Source organism: Toxotes jaculatrix, chromosome 19, assembly GCF_017976425.1.
Source record: "Toxotes jaculatrix isolate fToxJac2 chromosome 19, fToxJac2.pri, whole genome shotgun sequence".
NCBI lineage: Eukaryota > Metazoa > Chordata > Actinopteri > Toxotidae > Toxotes > Toxotes jaculatrix.
In genome coordinates this window covers 3544484-3562706 of record NC_054412.1, presented here as the reverse complement: position 1 = coordinate 3562706, position 18223 = coordinate 3544484, and the positions used below count along the sequence as shown (strand labels likewise).

At 42.1% G+C, this 18223-nt stretch overlaps 2 protein-coding genes across 2 annotated transcripts; both read left to right on the top strand.

The window, feature by feature from the left end:
* The first annotated feature begins 791 nt into the window (after positions 1 to 791).
* On the top strand, positions 792 to 4331 carry sprtn (SprT-like N-terminal domain). The gene is made up of 5 exons (XM_041063736.1): positions 792 to 1276; positions 1493 to 1592; positions 1826 to 1954; positions 2070 to 2349; positions 2519 to 4331. Exons 1-5 carry the CDS (start codon positions 945 to 947, stop codon positions 3547 to 3549), a joined length of 1872 nt encoding a protein of 623 aa, XP_040919670.1. The 5' UTR covers positions 792 to 944; the 3' UTR covers positions 3550 to 4331.
* Positions 4332 to 7621: 3290 nt separating this feature from the next.
* fam89a (family with sequence similarity 89 member A) lies at positions 7622 to 15617 on the top strand. The gene is made up of 2 exons (XM_041064230.1): positions 7622 to 8004; positions 9668 to 15617. Exons 1-2 carry the CDS (start codon positions 7756 to 7758, stop codon positions 9959 to 9961), a joined length of 543 nt encoding a protein of 180 aa, XP_040920164.1. The 5' UTR covers positions 7622 to 7755; the 3' UTR covers positions 9962 to 15617.
* Positions 15618 to 18223: the final 2606 nt, after the last annotated feature.

Here is an 18223-nt window from a genome sequence, read left to right as displayed (position 1 = left end):
TGCAACCCAAACAGGAAGTTGTAAACTGGCTGACACCCTGAAACGTCACGGGATTCAAGAAAAAAAAAGATGGTCAACAAATCGCGTGAAAACAATAATTTGTAAATAAGACATATTCGTTCATACAAGCTAAGATTGTTCTTCGATTGAAAATATAAACTATATATAACAAATATTGTTGTTAATTTTCACGAATTGAATCGCTAAATTACAACAGAAAAACTAAGGGTGGATTTTAGATTGACCCACGAGATTAAATAAAGACTACATATCCCAGCATTCCTTGGTTTAATTTTATACAGCGCGACCGTTTTGTCAAGTGAGCGAGAATTATTCCGTCCTGTAGCGGAAACTGTGCGTAAAGGTTTCATAGCAAGAGCACAATGTTGCACAAATATGTATATTATGTACAAATAATGATTATTAATATCTGAGAGTATTAGATAAATTTGCCCCATGATTTAAATCGTAATTTAGAGGAAACCATTTGACAAGTTTAGAGGGAAAATATCTCTTTGGTGAAGCTGATAACGGCCCACATTCATCTAAAACATGACAAGGAGCCACAAACTAGACACTGTAAGAGGTCACACAAGCCAAAAAGCTTGGGAGCTCGTAGTTTTTGAAAATGTGATTTTTCTAACAGGTTTTGTTTTGAAATCCTTAACGGAAATAGGTTGTATTGTCGCCAACTAGACAGAAGAACTGTTCGGTCCGGTAGGTGGCGGTAATGAGCGTGCAATCTGGTTTGCAAACCGCCAATCAAACAAAAAGTAGTAGAAGAAGAACGTTAGCCGACAGTTAGCAAACATCTTCGCCTGTCATTAAGACAATGCTGCATTTTTCTGTGAAATCGTGATATAAAATCGAAGTATTTCTACAGATCGTATATCTGACAGAAGGTACTTCAGGCCGGCTACCTTGAGATATTTCCCTCTGTTGTAATGGATGAGGATTTTCTGCTCGCGGTTCAGCTACAGGAGCAGTTTGACACCGAATTCGAGTCCTCGTTATTTTCATCCAACCGTTTTGAGGATGACGGCTTCGGGCAAAGCAGCAAGAAACGAAAAGTGGATGTAGCAGCTGAAAGTGGCAGTGTTGTTCCCTACTGGAAGCCGGCTGCTCAGCCCGAGAGGCCGCTGTCCATCGTGGACGAGTCCTGGGAGATGCTGGACCCCAGTCCCGATGTCAGAGCCATGTTTCTGGAGTTCAATGACATGTTCTTCTGGGGGAAACTCAGCGGTGTTGAGGTTAAGTGGAGCCCCAGAATGACACTGTAAGTCACTTGCTACAGCGTAGTTTCCTGTGTTGACATTGCTGTTAGGCTAAAATCACACTGACATCGAAATGCAGTAAAATGTCATGATTTTTGAATGGGGTTTGGTGTGACCATAGGGGGAATGTGTTTCAGTCGCTGCTAATTTGTAAATCATTTTTCCAGTTGGTTTTATGAAAGGGTTGTGTGTTTAGTATATCTTGCCTCTTCTTTTAGGTGTGCTGGTGTGTGTTCTTATGAGGGCCGAGGTGGACTGTGCTCAATCAGACTGAGTGAGCCTCTGCTGAAGCTGAGGCCTAGGAAAGACCTGGTTGAGGTGAGGTTGATAGTTACACTGATCTAGTGTTTTATCATCTTCTTCTTTTCTAACCAAATTCTTTTCTAACAACTATTGTTCAAATATTTCAGTTCACAGTAAAGAGAATAACTTCTCCTTCAGGTAGCTGTGACTGTATGTTAGCATGTGAGATTGGATCAGGGATGCTTACAGAGAGTCCATTTACTCAAACAGATATTTACAGATGAATTATTATGTTTCTGTCTCCCCAGACTCTCCTCCATGAAATGATTCACGCCCTCCTGTTTGTGACCCAGAACAACAGAGACAGAGATGGTCACGGACCCGAGTTCTGCAAACATATGAACCGGATCAACAAGGCCAGTGGGACGAATATTTCTGTAGGTGTATCTCATTTTACCCATTTCAAACAACCAACATCTTATAAATTATACTACGATCTTAACAATAAAGTAACCCTCTGAAACTTCTGTTTTCACTCTGTCCTCTCTTCAGATCTACCACAGCTTCCACGATGAGGTTGATGTGTACCGGCAGCACTGGTGGCGATGCAACGGGCCCTGCCAGAACCGCAAGCCGTATTTTGGCTACGTCAAGAGGGCCATGAACCGGGCCCCGTCTTCTTTGGACCCGTGGTGGGGGGACCACCAGAGGACATGTGGCGGGACGTACACCAAGATCAAGGAGCCTGAAGGATATGGCAAAAAAGGCAAGAACGATGGCAAAAAAGATGGAAAAGCCCCAGGAAAAAGCAAACCTTCAAGTACAACTACAGGTAATATGATTTTTAAAAACTGTGTTTTTTCAAGTTAATGTCTACTGTGTAGTATTGAAGATGGAATAATGGTCTTTTTTACACACAGAGTATTAGAATTGTATATTTTCACAGATGCCTCAAAGAAATTTTGTTGCTTGACTTGAATCTGTACTGTTTCCTCTCTTAGGTTCTGGATCACAGGATATTAGGAATATTATCCCATTTAGTGGCAAAGGCTTCGTACTGGGAGGGAAGTCACAGTCCTCCACGTCTTCCTCTCCATCTCACAAACCACCAGTGCCTGTTGGGAAAATTTCTTTGTCCAGCCCCACCTCCTCTCCCAAGAAACTCTTCACCCCTTCATCCCCGGCTAAAACTCTCACCTCTCCTGTTCACTCTGGCCTGGATAACACTGGGATCTCCAGTGCCTTTCCCTCCGTCAGGCCAGCAGCGTCCACAGGGATGAAGCCACCTGTGAAGCGGTCTGTGAGTAATACGAGGGTTTTTGTCAACATCAACGGTTCACCGGTTAGAATCCCTAAACACCACAGTAGCAGCAGTAGCCAAGGAGCAGAGAAAATAAAACAAAGGTCCATTGAAGATCTTTTCAACAGCACAGGCATCAGGAAATCAGTGGGCCAATCCTCCTTTTCAAATACAAACACTAAAACAGATTCACTGACGTCACCAACAAGTATCATGAGTTCTACCTCTCCCTCTTCCTTCTTTCCTAAACAACACAGTTCTTCGTCTTCCAGCAAATCTGTAGTTCCAAACAAAGGCAGCCCTGCTAAACAAACACCAAATACCAAATATTTCAGTCAGTCCAACAGTGACAGTACATCAGGAGCTGCTGGTGGGGGTCAGACTTCGAGGAAGAGGCCGTGGGACGACCGCAGCAGCTCAGCCAGCATCTCTGACTTTTTCCAGAAAACGTTAGGCAGCGATTCAGCAGCATCGAGAGAGTCGATAAAGACAAAATCACCTGCAGTGCAGCAAAGAACTGCTACTTCCACTGCCACCACCACCTCCTCATCTTCCTCCTCTACATCATCTCTTCATTCCTCTGCAGGATTGCACAGCGTTACCTCCTCCTCCTCCTCCTCCTCCTCCTCTACATCGTCCTCCTCCTTTGCATTGATGGTCAGCTGTCCTGTGTGCCAAGCAAAAGTGCAGGAGTCAAAGATCAATGAGCATCTTGATTCCTGCCTCTCCTGAATAGGGAGGACAGCGTAGAAGGGATGCTGCAATAAAACCAACTTCCAAAAAGGCAAGAGAAGTTTAAGGGAATTTGCTGTAGATTTTGGACATTGAGTCAATTTAAATCCATTTTTGAAAGATTGAAAAGATTCGTTAGCTCATAATTGTTCTATCACGAGTGCCTGTCTGACAGCCCGTGCCTTAATATAGAAAGTTATGATATACCTGTAATGCAGTGAAGCAATTGATGAAAGGTCATTGAAAATTGATCAGTATAATATGCAACAGACCAGCTACGCAATGAATTCAGAAGCTGCTGGTTATTTTTGTCTCCTCTGGGTGGAGGAGTCGACTGGTTCCTGTAGTTCGATAAGTCCTCCACCTCAGATCTGCTTCTGCTGCCCTCCAGACAGCAGGAGACACCGACTGACCTCTGCTGATCCACAGGAATCAGATTTCACACTTGCTAGCTATTTATTTCTACTCATCTTCACATTCACACCCACCTCCAGGGTCAGGCAGTGCAGAGGATCTCATTGTTCCTTAGTAATGTACTTCACCAGCCAGATCTACGGTTATCTACAGTTACAGTTATCTACAGAACACGTTAGGATGGTTTAAATGCTTCTGTTTAATTTTTCTACTATTATTTTATGGTAAATTTTAAGATCATAAAATGCCAATTTTGCTGTGAAAACATTAGAACTCTATATGTGTATGGTCTTAAAGATGTTGGTGTTAAGATGTTTTTAAGGAAATTGTTAAAGGTGTTTAGGTTTTATTGCCCAATAAAACATTTTTACGGTTCTATTTAACTAAATGTTTTGCATGAGGTTGAAATTAGGTCACTAATCTAACATGTAACATGTTAAATGTAATAATACACCAGCACAACACATCATGAATGCATACATCATCAAATATTCACTTCATGGTTTTTGCCTTGTATCTGTGGAACACTGGATTCTGCTGTCTTCAGGCTTCTTCAGCTTTAACCATCTGTTCTCATCACTGAGTCTTGAGTGCATCAAAAAAAAAACAAGAGCACTGGGTGCAACCTAAACCATTCATAATGACAGGGAGAGGAAGGCAGACAGATAGTGGGTGTAGCAGAACTGGTGGGTGAGTGGAAAGAGGGGGAGGAGGAGGGTGAGGGCAGAGGTCAGACGGCATGAGGCCAGCTGCTGATCAGGACCACGCCCTCCTGTCCCTGCAGGGCAGGCTGGAGCGAGGCCAGGGGCAGTGACAAAGCATGTCAGAGTACACCCATCCCATTTCAGTTACCACAGTCTGCTGCTGCTGCTGCACACATCTTTGATAACCATCTGGCTGAGTATGTGTCACCCTATGAAGTGATAAATACATCTGGGACAGAAGGCATGGATTCTCTCATTTATGGGAGCAAAGTGACTCTTGCACAAACTATTCACATACCAGTAACAAATTACTCATTATTTCCTGTCTGCCACACACAGAAGCTGTTTTACCCATCTAGTGGTTCCAGAGCAGAATGTCAGGTAAACACGAGTCACCTCTGTACAGGAATGCGCCATTTATGTGTTGTTGCATTTTTATTGTTGACATTTTTATTCTTTTTTTTTGTGATTTTATACTCTAAAACATATCACCACTGTCCCATGACAATTACAGGAACCCATTCTGGTTTGACTCAGGGAGGAAGCTGTCCTCGTCCCCTCCACACGTCCCTGGAGCAGCTGTTCTTACGAGCCACTCCTCTTTCCTGACCTGCTGGATACTGACGCACTATAGGAAGCTGACCTCCCCCAAATGCACAACCTCCATCCTTCCTTTTAGACCTATTGTGTTTCTTTGACAGTGATACATCCCAGACAAGCTCCAAGTTCAATGCAATGGCGTTCTACCAGTTGTCCCAGCAGTTAGACGGGAATGAAGCACACTTTGGGGCTGTTATTTCAGGTCTCAGTTTTCTCTCTGCAGATAAATTTGTTTCAGATGGACGGCATTTTGCTTCCTGAATAACATAAATGATTAATTGGCAATCACAATTGTTGACAGTAAATTTTCTGTTGGTCAACTCATCTTTTTTTTTTTAGAGTATAGTATCCTTTAAACACAACTGATAGTATAAGTGCTTAAAATAAGAGGCAGTATTTACCGTAATTTTTTGGTGTTTAGGCGAGACGTTGCCTCTCCAGGAGGGACATAAGCGGATGTCTTTGGCCCATTATTAGCTGGCCTACGATAAGTGATGCAAAGTCATTGTGCTTTTTAGCAAAGGCAGATTAACACGACCCTGCTACAGTTACATGCGTCCCCAGGGGGTGCAATCATATGGCTAATCCTTTGATCGCAGGCGGCAGTGATGATGATGACAGTGATGGTGGTGGTGGTGGTGCTGAAAGCTTAGAGGGTCCTTCTGCTCATAAACTCCCTGGACAAAAACAGATTGTCCTTGATCAGTCTCTCTAAACTGTGCAGATGTGGACTGTCAGCTGATAGCTAATTATTTGAAGGGTAGTACTAATCTGCACAGAGGGGATGTGATGCTTTTCAAGGGCAAATATAACATAGGATACTATGCTGACTGATAGCATGGTATTAGAAAAGTCAGTTTGAGACACATACTGTAAAACTGCCCTGTTAGTTGATCCCAGAAAACACCTATTTAGCAGTAAATGGAGGAGTTTCATTTTGAAAGTTGACACTGAGCATTTACTGGTTATTTTATGATAAAAATTTGAACTTATGATAACTAATTATTAATAAAACTACACTATAATCATCCATCCTCTGTATAAACTCTAAGCAGTAAAAGCTAAAGTGCTTTAGCCAGCATGCTACTCAGTTCATAGATGCTGCTGGTCTTCAAGCATTTGTAAATTAAAATTTACAGCTTTACAGAATAAGCAGAGTGATTACAAATACCAGGCTTCAGGCTTCATCCATCTGCCTGACTGTGTGTGTGTGTGTGTGTGTGTGTGTGTGTGTGTGTGTGTGTGTGTGTGTGTGTGTGTGTGTGTGTGTGTGTGTGTGTGTGTGTGTGTGTGTGGTTCAGCACATGCTCCTCTCTTTCTAAAGAGCGTGTGTGATGCTTTTGTGTGTTGGTTTCAAGGTTATTGTTGTGTTATTGTTATGTCGGGCCTGCAGGCTGGGGGGGCGGGAAGTGAAGCCCACCATCTGTCCTTTATACTCAAACCATTGTCCCATACACACACTCCTATCATGACCTCAAACCCTCTGTCTACACTCTGGTGTCATGTGGGGGAAATCTATCAATTTGTTTTATTGTTGGGGCTCAAATGAACACGATCTTCCATTAAACCAAAAGGCAAACAGTTTAATGCTAGAAAGTATTGACTGTTCCTGTTAGCAGGCGAAAATCAAGATGAGCTGACTAGATTCATTATTAGAGACAGAAGAGGCTGTTTAGGAACAAAGATCAATACATTTAGAAGATCATGAAATTAAATTCCCTCGCTCCTTCAATTAACTTTGACCAATTATTATTAACAGCTACTACTCATTCTTTATGTTGATGATATTTGTGTTTGTAAACACAGTAGTTTTTCATTTAAGGGTTATTTTAAAGTCTAATATGTCAAGTTTTTTTTTTATGTTTGTCAATCATCTTTTTTTTTTCTTTTAACTATTCTGCTGTTCACATGAATTAATATGGTTGCATTTAAAAGACAGTTTTCCTGCCTCTAAGTGTTGGCAGGGAGACGCCCAGCAGCCACGGTTTTAAAAGGACAGGAAGTGGATTTTGCTCCTCAGCCACTATTCACAACCGTCAAGTGAACAACAATTAATCATAACAAGGCCAGAAGTGGATCTTCAAAATAAAGGCTAGGTAACAAGAATTTTAGAGCTGCAATGATTGGTCACTTAATCAGTTAGTTGATTGAAAGAAAACTAATCTGCAATTACTTTGATGATATATGAAAGGTGTGAATGTCTTGTTCAGTGATATGATCAGTAAATTGTGAAATTAGTCAACACTTGCCACTGTCAACAGAGGTGCTTTTATTTTGGTTGGTTTTCGTACCGGAAATCCAATAACGTCATTACTGTGGACTTGACGTAGCGTCGCTGGCCGCCCTGGGCAGAGAAAACCACGGCTGTTGCTCGGGTTGTTTGGTGCTGGAGGCGGTTGTAGGTCCACGGCGTTTGAAGTATTTACGGACTAAACGATCGACTTCAGTGTGAATACTAACCCGCCTTCGTCTTCTAACACACACGACGATGAATGGTAAGTCAACGAACGGTACGGTGGGTGGGATGGCCTGTATCGAGGGTCTACCCCCGCTACCGAAGAGCCTGAGCGGCTTGCTGAACTCAAGCGGCGGCTCCTGGAGAGAAATGGAGAGGATGTACGTGAAGAAAACCATGATCCAGGACGACCTGAGCCGAGGCAGGAACAACGCTGACAACCTGCTGGCGAACAAGCCGGCCAACCTCGACGCTGCCCTGGCTCTTCTTCGGAAAGAGATGGTAACATTTTAGGGAGTCATCATTTTATTTGTCGACAAGAAAGTGTTCCGTTTTTTTACCCCCTTGGTTTTTGTAGAGAGCCGTGTAATCCCTATGCGCGCTGTTTGTATTCAGCCAGATTCCCTAAAGAAATAGTGGTAGTTTGAAGTTACCTGGTTTTGTGGCAAACTTAACAGTCTCTTTGAACACAGTTTAAGGCTTTTTACAAATTATTATAGTCCCCTGGTATATTCGGCATCGATACCACGTACCATGTACCACATTATATAAATAATATATCAACTTTCAAATATGGATCTTGCTTTCTGTAGCAGCCCGCTGAGAGTTTTCAATGAAAGAGGATATTGCAGTCGATCATTCCCAAAATTAGGGGCATTTTAGTGCATTATTTAGCTATGCTGCTTAATGAGTTGCATGCTTGCCAAGATTAAGGAAAACCCTTGTCAGACTGTGTCAGTTTATATGCTACCCTGAAGACAAAGTCGTTTGTAAGCATGCGAGGATAAAAACGCGATTTTAAAAAATGGAGTCTGGCATGAAGAACACCCTATCCAAGAGGAAACCGGATCAGGGGCAGCTTTGCATCGGATGAGTCAAATTAAAGCATTAGGCGCGTGCTGATTTTTATTCTGAGCTCAATTTAATACCTTTTAGCTTCAGTCTTCAAGTTTTTTTTTGTCCCTGGCACATGAGCCAGCATAAAACCCTGTAGTGAACTAATACATGTTATTACATTGACTGAGGTGTAATCAGAGTGAGACTCTTTTACACTCCCTTGCCAGCAGCAGGGGTTTTCACATCAGAACCAGACCAGACTTCAGTATCATTGCAGACTCTTTAATGGCTTTTGGTGAAAACAAAACAACATCCAGTTTTCTGATTTGATTTAGATGAAAAAGGTCAAACTGTTGCTGAAACTCAACCCCTTAGCTGTTTAGATTTTTGTGGCCGGCTTTGCTAAATCCTGTTTCTCCTTCGTGTGCTTTACTCTCTCAACAGCAGGTCCTCAACCCGAGGCTTGTTGCTTTTGTTACTGTTAATGTATTACCACGAATCCGTAGTTCACGCTGTTTTATAAGTTGACCGTGTCCTATATTTTAGAAACTGTTAGCCGCTCCCCAGTTTGCACTGCACAGTGCTCAGTCTCAGCTGTTTGAACTGACTCTGACTTGCATGTCTGCCCACTGTAATTTGCTGGGAAGACAGTGCAGTGACCCTCAGTTCACACTACATTGTCAGCAGAGAGGTATGCAGCATAAATGCTTTCCCTTTTCAATCCTGCTCACAGTCATGTTTCAGCCTTGAGTTTTGAATTTTATTAATGTCACAGTATCAGGCAGGGCTACAACTAAAGATCACTTTCATGATTAATTCAGTGGAGAGGATGGTCTACTACAGATTGGTGTATTACATTTTAGAAAATAGTGACAAATGCCCATCAAGTCCTACTTGTTTTGTCCAGTGGTTTTAGACTGTTAGTCAGACAGAAGAAACAATTTGAAGACGTCACTCTGGGGCATTGCGACAGACGCTTTCACAATTTTCCAACAAGTTATAGACAAAGAATTAATCAATAAATGGACAGGTTTGTGTTTTTCCTTGTGGACTTAAAATGAGCAGTAGGTCAGAACTAGCAAACACTCCTTTCCACCCATTCCTCCAGGTGGGCTTGCGTCAGCAGGACATGTCCCTGCTGTGCCAGCTGTGGTCGCTCCACGAGTCCATCCAGGAGTACAAGGGCAGCTGCCAGGACCTGAGCGCCGCCTCCAGCCTCAGCATGATGGAGAACGGCTACTTTGACGAGGACGACGAGTATTACCCAGAGCCTGGTGCCACTCCCACCGGGGAACAGCCGGACGGGGAGGTCGGAGATGGGACGGCAACAATGGCTGCGGCCAAGAATGGGAGCGGCAGTGGCAAAGACGACAGCTGGGACTCCTTTCACGTTACCATCTGAGGCCTCATTCTCAGCATTTCTCTGCAGATGGAACGACATTTTGGGGGTAACAGACTGGGTTTAGCTGGAGGAAAAGTTGAGTGGCTCTGGAAACCTGGCCCTCAAGAAGGGAGTGGTTTTTCAGAGATAGCGGCTCGTGGTGCCTCTTTGCCATAATAGACTATAAATGTAAAGCACCAGCTCCAGCTTAACTTTGTGCTCCTCCTCAGGTGAAACTTCTACCTGCTTGTGCTGCAGAATGTTCTTTTGCAGCGTGACCAGGAGCTTCATCAGACTGCGGAGCTGAGCGGCCGGGTGTCCTGGCAAGTAGCTTGCTAACACCCTCTGAAACACTCAGGAGTTGGGATGGATTGTATTCAAAAACTCCATATTCTCAAAATTAGGCAATATATACAATGAATTTCTTTTTATAATCAGCTCTGCTGCTGCTTCTGTATCAAGTGGTTTTGCTAGCCAGTCACCCTTTTTTGGCAGAACTTTTTTTTACATATTCAATATATGAACAAAGTTTTATTATTTATTATATAATATAAATAACAAGATATTTGCTTTCCTGTTACTCTCAACAGAAGTTTTGTACTGCAGCTCTGCCCAGGTACAAGGGTACAGCATTTACAGGCTGGAAATCCCAGAAACTGGGACTTCAAAAGTTGGATGGGATGTCTGAACTCTGCCATCGGTGTTGGTGCAGAGACATGATCGACTTTGTGGACATGCTGATGGAGACAGTGTGTGTGGTTTACTTCTAAGTGGTTAAATCATTCATTTACGTAAATCCAGAAGGTCAAGGCAGAAGTTGTCAGACCTCAAGAACGGGGAAAGAGGTGGCGACCTCCTACCTGTTCACAGTGTAAAAATGCTTAAAAGCAGAGTGATGTTTATGCACAGGGGTGAGGTCTGCACTTTTTTTTTTGCCCTTCAGAACGAGCAGATATTTGCTCTGAAAATGTGAAATGTTCAGAATGCTGGAAACAGTTTTAAGCTGTTTGCATAGGAGAAGAACGTGGAAGCCCAGGGTACTAGGCTGCAGATACATCTGTGTGCTTCCCTGAACTTCAGAGCTCTTTCTTGAACAGATTATGGGCAACTGTGATGTGTTTCTGTCTCTGACGTGATGATGTGGGAGGCCCAGATTGAATCCATGTGACAGTGTGAAACAATGAGACTTGGATTTTGTGAATTATGATCATTCTTGTTCACTACAACTTCGGTCTTTTTTCATGGTTATGACTATTATTCCTACAATAATAATAACTTTGTAGATCTGGGAACGTGGCAGCATCTGCAAAAGAAAAAAAACAAAGTCAGGACAGGGCAATGAAAACAAGCAGCTGTTGCCAGATCTCTTGATCGCAGTATTATCACAATTGATTGAATTTGTGACTCTTCTTCTCAATATATTCTATTAACTAAATGTTGCCAAGAGCTGAGAAACGGTGATTGGCCGTGATCAGCTTCTTGTTGGAAAGTATTTGTGTTTATTGCAGTGACGTTGATGGGAAATCAGAAGTGCATCAGTGGGATTGGCCCTCGGTGGTCAGTGAGTTTGAGAAGTTTTGGCCAAATTGCAAGCTTGATGGTCACTGTGACCTTCAGCTGCTCGCAGTGCAAACACAAAGCTGCAGCTCTGAACCTGGTAGCAAATATCAGTTGAATACAGGGAACTTTATAATGCTCTGTATCCTGCATAAAGATCTTAACCAATCTCATCCTAACGACACACGCTGGAGTTTCTCTGTACAGGCTCCAGCTCCAGCTGAATTATTTAAGACATGGCAGATGAATAGAATGGATATTATGTCAGTGTTTGATCATATCTGCAAACCACAAGGTTTTGCGTAACTATCTGAGCCTCATCCTGAAACTGAAGTAGTGTGGATTTTGCATTACTACTCAGTACTGGTCACTAACAAGATTGTAACAGCAAATGAGTTTTTTTTGTCTGTTTTGTTTAACGTAGGCATGTGAACAACACAGACAAGAACCTTCCAGCACACGGACATGATGCTGTACTGACAGATCTCTTCTTGCAGTCTGAAGAGTGTTTCCATTCACGTTATTTAACAGAAATACTCCACAGACGCAGCCTTACTTTAACCTTGAGGTATCTATTTTTGCTTTTGTCCTGCGCTGTGTAGGTTATCCTACGCCAGGCAAAGACATTTGGATGTGCAAATATTCTTACTCCTAATTCTCATACGAATGGTCTGTGCAGTCTTCCTTAATATCTGAACTCTCCAGCAAAGGTCTCAGCTGAAACTGTAGCACGTGACACCACAGCTCAATACTCAGCAACTGCTCCGGCACTCAAACGGCAATACTCTCAACGCCCACCATCACTTTGACAAGATGTAGAAAGTTGATATTTTCAGTCATGTGTAGATATTGTGTCTGTATAGATCATATGACGTCATCTGTTTGTAGACTGGTCCCACTACCTGTGTACTTATGGAACACAAACCAAAGAAAATACAGCACTCCGAAATGAAATGTATTTGGTTTAAGGTGCTGAAGAAGAAAACTTACTTATCATGAATGGTTACATTTCACTGAAAAGCTACAGTGCATAGCGATATCTGATGTCTTGAAGAATGTCTTCACAAGTCATTGTGTAGCTGAGTCGGACACTGACTATAAACACGCTGTCTCCGTCCTGTAGGGCGATCATTGTTGGAGTGGTAGCTATGCCTTGAACCCGGTCATAGAAACACTGACGTTTTCAGTTAGATAACACAAAATGTTTGATTTCTACTCACACGGTTATTGTGAAATTGATGTCACCGGCTGACGTACGAAAGTCTGAAAGATTCATTTTGTGCTGAACACCGTCACAAAGGTGTGATAACTTTAACTGTACAAAACATACAGAAGTTACTGCACAGACGTTACAGCCGTGTAATGTTTGACATTTTGGGGAATGTGCTTACTCGCCTTTTTGCTGAGTTAGGTTGATACCAGAGTCATGTCTGTACAGTAGATACGAATCCACCTCCAGCAGCTGGCAGGCTTAGCTTAGCACAGTGAAGGGAAACGGTTAACCTCACTCTGTCCAGTGGGGAAAAAAAAGGCCTCCTCCCAGCACTTCCAGAGCCCGCTAATTAACATGTTTCATCTCAGTGTTTAAATCTGTACAAACGTCATGGTTTGACTGGAAGCTATGTGAAGAACTAGATGAAGGAAAGACGGCTGGAGGGCGAATGAGCATATTTCACAAAATGTCAAATTATTCCTTCTTCAGTTTGATCATTTCTATCAGAAGTTTCCCTGTTCACATCCATAATGCATCTTCAAGTTTCTGAATACAACTACAAAACTAGCTAGTGGCCTCCATAGAATACAGTGTTTTATTATCTAATAAGCTGGAATTGAATGTCTGCCCTCTTTCTTCTACTCCTTTAAGGGCCACAGTTTATGAAACCTAACATTTTGTCTGTACAGTGAACCTGGATCTGAATCAGGATCAGCTAAACACACCTGCTTTATCGCTACGATCTGTGGCTAATCTGAAGCTCAGAGCACATTTGATCAATCAAACTGATGCCGTTTAAAACGTTTCAAAAAAATCTTCACCCAGGCTTTTTATTGGATGTCTACACAATTAGTGCCTTTAGACACCTTCAGGTCCCAGACCCTGTGGTTTTCAGTTCGAGGTGGAGATGAGAATTTACCATAAACTGTTCATCCTTTGACTTGCTTGACATGCACTTGGTTCTTAAAGCTGCTACATGTAGTGTCTCAGATTTGACGACTTTAGCGGCCCTCGAAAATCCTTGGTGGTGATGTTGTACGTCACTGAGATGACTCAATGTCTTTGTTATGCTCCAACTACAAATCCAGAAAAATCCCAGGAAGAGCTGATTAACAGGTGTGCTGAGAGGCTTGGCTGAATGCGTGTTCAGCCAAATGTGTCTGGATTTTTCCAGGCTCTGTTGTTTTTTTTTTGTTGTTGTGTTTTTGATGCTCCTTCTCTCGGTTCTCTTCCTGTCTTGGCTGATGCTTGCCGGATATAGAATAGAATAGGAGGCGATGGCTTCAGTTTCCTACAACATTCACTCTGTCAAATGATCAGTGTTAAGCTTCTACATGTCGCAGCTTTAACCTCCTAAACTTTTTTAACAGCCTTAAAAAAAATAATCAGTCATGTCATTTGCAGAATAAGCTACGTGGTGCACTCCTCACTTGTGTCAGCTGTGGTTTTGCACTTGTCTGTTTGTGGCTGTTATGTGCTCAATCCCCCCCGAAAACTACAACTACCTGATCCTCTTCGAGTCGGTCTTTCTTACACAGGCACACGGTGCTCCTTGTTCGCGAACACTACTGTAACTAAATCCAGCACAAAAGAGTTTGAAAGGAGCTTTAAATTAATCACCAGCAAACTGTGCCCGATATCGTTCCGTTAGCAATCGAATAGTGTGTGTTTTCTACTTTTACATCTCCCCCTCCCTCCTTTTCTTGAGATTACTGGATGTGAAATGTGGTGATGCCTTCTCAGGGTAAACTCGTGGGAAATTGTTGTTTCTGTTGTTGGCTCCTTAAAACAACTGATCGACATGTCTTCACCTTGGAGGGACAAAAAAATTCTTAAAACATTTCAACACAATTGTAATGTGACACTGTGTTATCCAGTTGTGTTTTTTGTGTGATGCCCCGCCCCCCCCCCCCGCTTTACTAAAACCACACAAACTACAATGGATTTATTCCTGTGGAATTCCTGTGTAAAGCAGTTTTCTGGAAGTTTCTTCTTTCCAGAGCCGCCATTTTACACCTAATTTGAACAATCACATGGATAATTTTTATACTTCAAGTGGCCTCAAAGGACCAGAATGCAATGCAACCACAAAGACACAATGTGTTTTGACTAAAGTGGAGGTATTGCTGTAATCAGACGTGCCTCAGCGTTCACACCCCTGCTTTAGTGGTTCTTCGGAAGTATTCTGGGAAATGTGGGAAGGATGTGGAAGTGGGTGCACCAAAAATAGAAAATCGAGACACTTCAACACAAAATAACTTGATCAGAGATGATGATATTTAACGAGTGGGTGTCACAAGGGAGATTTAGTCATATAACATGTTGATCTATGCTCAGAGGCGCCATGTTTCAGCCACTGAATAACTTTTTTTGCCTCCATAAAAAGCCTCAAATGTATTAAAAACACATAAAAAGTTCATTGAATCACAAGCTTCTTCCACAGCTGACTAAAACTGGCATATGTTGAGACATCAGTGTAATTTTAGCACATGAATCAGCCTAGAAAAACACGACACATGCAGCCAATTGTTAGCGTTGACAAACCGAATATAAAGATTATAATCTACTTTTTGTGTGTCCTGGCTGTAGCTGTTAAATTGGTTTGAATCTATCGTTGGTAACTTAATGGGAGACCAGAAACATTAAACGTCTGACTTCATATTTACACTGTATATCATAATCATTCATTAAATTACTATAGTTAAAACAGGTTGTTGTATTTTGTGTTGCATAGACAAATGTTATTCAGAAAACGTGTGTGAAGGCTGTGTTGTTACCATCCATCATTACTCCTGTTGTTTAATCCATGAGTTACAATACTACTGTTTCTTTCTGGACAATAGTCTCAATGCTTTTCCTCTCCTAATTATTATACTGATATTAATTTAATAAAGTGATTCAATACTTTTCAGGTTTGGAGTTTTTAAACTCAAGCGTTAAGTCTTGGTAGAAATGAGTTAGAGCCATATTTTGGGTAGAAATTGACCATAAATCAGCTCAGAGTTTGTCCTTGACAAGAGGAACTTTCTATAGGATGTAGAAAGGTTGTTTTCTTTGCACATTTCTTCTGCTTTAAATATTACAATTGAAGTGCAGTCTTCTTCTTCTTCCTCTCTCTGCTGCCCTACTTCTTTCCTTTTCCCGAATGCATCTCACTCTGACCTGCATCTTAATGCACCGATCTGCATTTTGGTCTTGAGAGGCTGCCACGCTGGTGCATTCCCAGTTTAACTGATCATTTCTGCAGCAGGACGTGTTGGCTTTGATGTAGCAGATCCTCGTGCTGTGAGGCTCTGATGAATTACTGACGCTGTTTATGTTTTCATGTTCAGAGACTGTATTTAAATTCTCACAGACCTCCCTGAGAGACTGAAGAAATGGGTCATGCAACAATCATTTCAAATCCATGTGCGGAGCACGTTCACTGGTGTTTTTGTCCACTGTGACAATCAGCTTTGAAATATTAGAGTCTGGCAGTGCAAAAGTCAGAAAGGTGACAAACCAGTTCAGCAGTGAGCAGATGGCTGATGAGGACAGTTAACTCTGTTGTTCACAGAGCAGAACGTACTGGGCGTTTTCACTGCCTGTTGGTAGCAGTGCTTTCCCTGATTGTGCTGAACACTGTCGTCTTTTGAATGATTTCCGAGGTTTAAATGAATGTTTGAAGTGAAATGAATTGACCAGTGCTGTAACTCGGTATCCACGGCACATTTACAGGTCAATGTTGTACATTTCATTCCACTACAGTCACCTGACAGATGCAGACAAATCAAAACAGATGTGGTTTTGATATTTTCTTTGTATAAAGGCCTTCTGCACAGATAGATCTTCAGTGTGCATCATCTGAGGCGAAGGCCATGTTGTCTCTCTCCGCTCTGTGCTCTGGTCTCGTGCTGCCTGTCTGAGCGTCTGTTAGGAGATTAGAGCAGATTAACATAATCTTGACTGAGGGAGCGAATCCAAGGTGCACATCACTCTCTCCACAGGGGACAGATTGCCAGAGCAGAGCTGGGCTGTGGGAACCAGCAGAAGGCCTGTCCATCACAGTAACATGTATATGCATGAAAGCTGTGCTTCTGCTGAGTGAGGTGGGACACTGGTGGATGTTTTTTTTACACTGAAAATGTCTGTTTTTCTCTATCTGACGCCCGTGAGTTCAGTCCTTTTTCTTGTCTCTCTCTGTTTCTGTTTGTGTGCTTCTTTTCTTTCCCATGATGCCAGTGAAGCCAGGTCATCACACACTGTACCTATCTGAGCTTCAGATTCTGCATGGACCCGTGACCACTAGTTAATGTGCAACTTATTTCCTGGCAATTTTAATAATTCATCACTTGATGAACAAATATTGAATATATTACATTATGACTCAACTGCACTGGAACAGCTTTCAGTACATTCTTTATAGCTCGTCCATTTCAGGTTGGTCTTATCGTCCAGCTCCAGTCCTCGGCCCGCACACTGATCAGGACCTGCTAAATGGCTGTGAGGTGACTGCTGTTACAGTAATCTGATTAGTCAGACTCAGATTAAACCGCTGCATGCCACAGTAATTGACCAACACTGTCCAGACTCCACATTTAGAAATTCTCTCAGAGGTTTGTTCCCAAAGATTTTGCCCAGGAGAATCAACACTGTTGTAAAACAACAGTGTTTTGTTTTACAAGTTACATGAGTAAAACAAAACTTGATTCCTATCTTTATTTACACTTTTGTGACTCGAGTTCCAGAGTGTGAGATTTTTCTTTTTTTTTCCAAAATTTCCACCAGCATTCTGCTGTGGATCACTGGTGAAATTACCAGTTCATCTTGGGCAGAATGAGATGATGATATGTGACATTTTTGCATTAGGAACTCTCCACAGAGACTGTATCACAGATCCACCCAGGGTGAGGACACCTAACAAACATTCCACATTCGCCTGCTGTCTCCTCAGCTATTCACAGACCTGTAATAACATGCAGCAGCAGCAGCGGCAGCACACACACACGCACAAAATCAAATAATCACATCCAAATCTGAGCAACTACGTAAAAATACATTTTATTCTCCCTTTTTATACCTTTGTGCAATAGACAGTTGAAACTGCGTATGCTGCAGTATTCATCTGCTTCTCTGCAGCCTGTGGCAACTCACTCAAAGTTTGTTTTACATAATTCATCACAGAAGCATATGTCCCTCCCAGATGTCATGGGCTGATCTATGGTAGAAAGCCACATTTTCATTTTTCAGTTTATATCTTTTTCAACATTTGTAGAAAGTAGAAAATCACAAAATATTCTCTGTGATATGAGCCTTTTTTTTTAATTCATCAAAGGACAGTTTGAAAGTGCTGTTTTAAAAACAACACCCCAACAACAAGAGGGCGCTATTCCTACAGCACAGAGATCTGACTCTGTGGTGATGGCAGATGACAGATAATAGCACTGATGGAACAGATAATTTGTTTATGGGGATTATGCCAAGATGTAAGTATTAATTTGACAATATACTGATGATAAATGCAGCAAATTTGT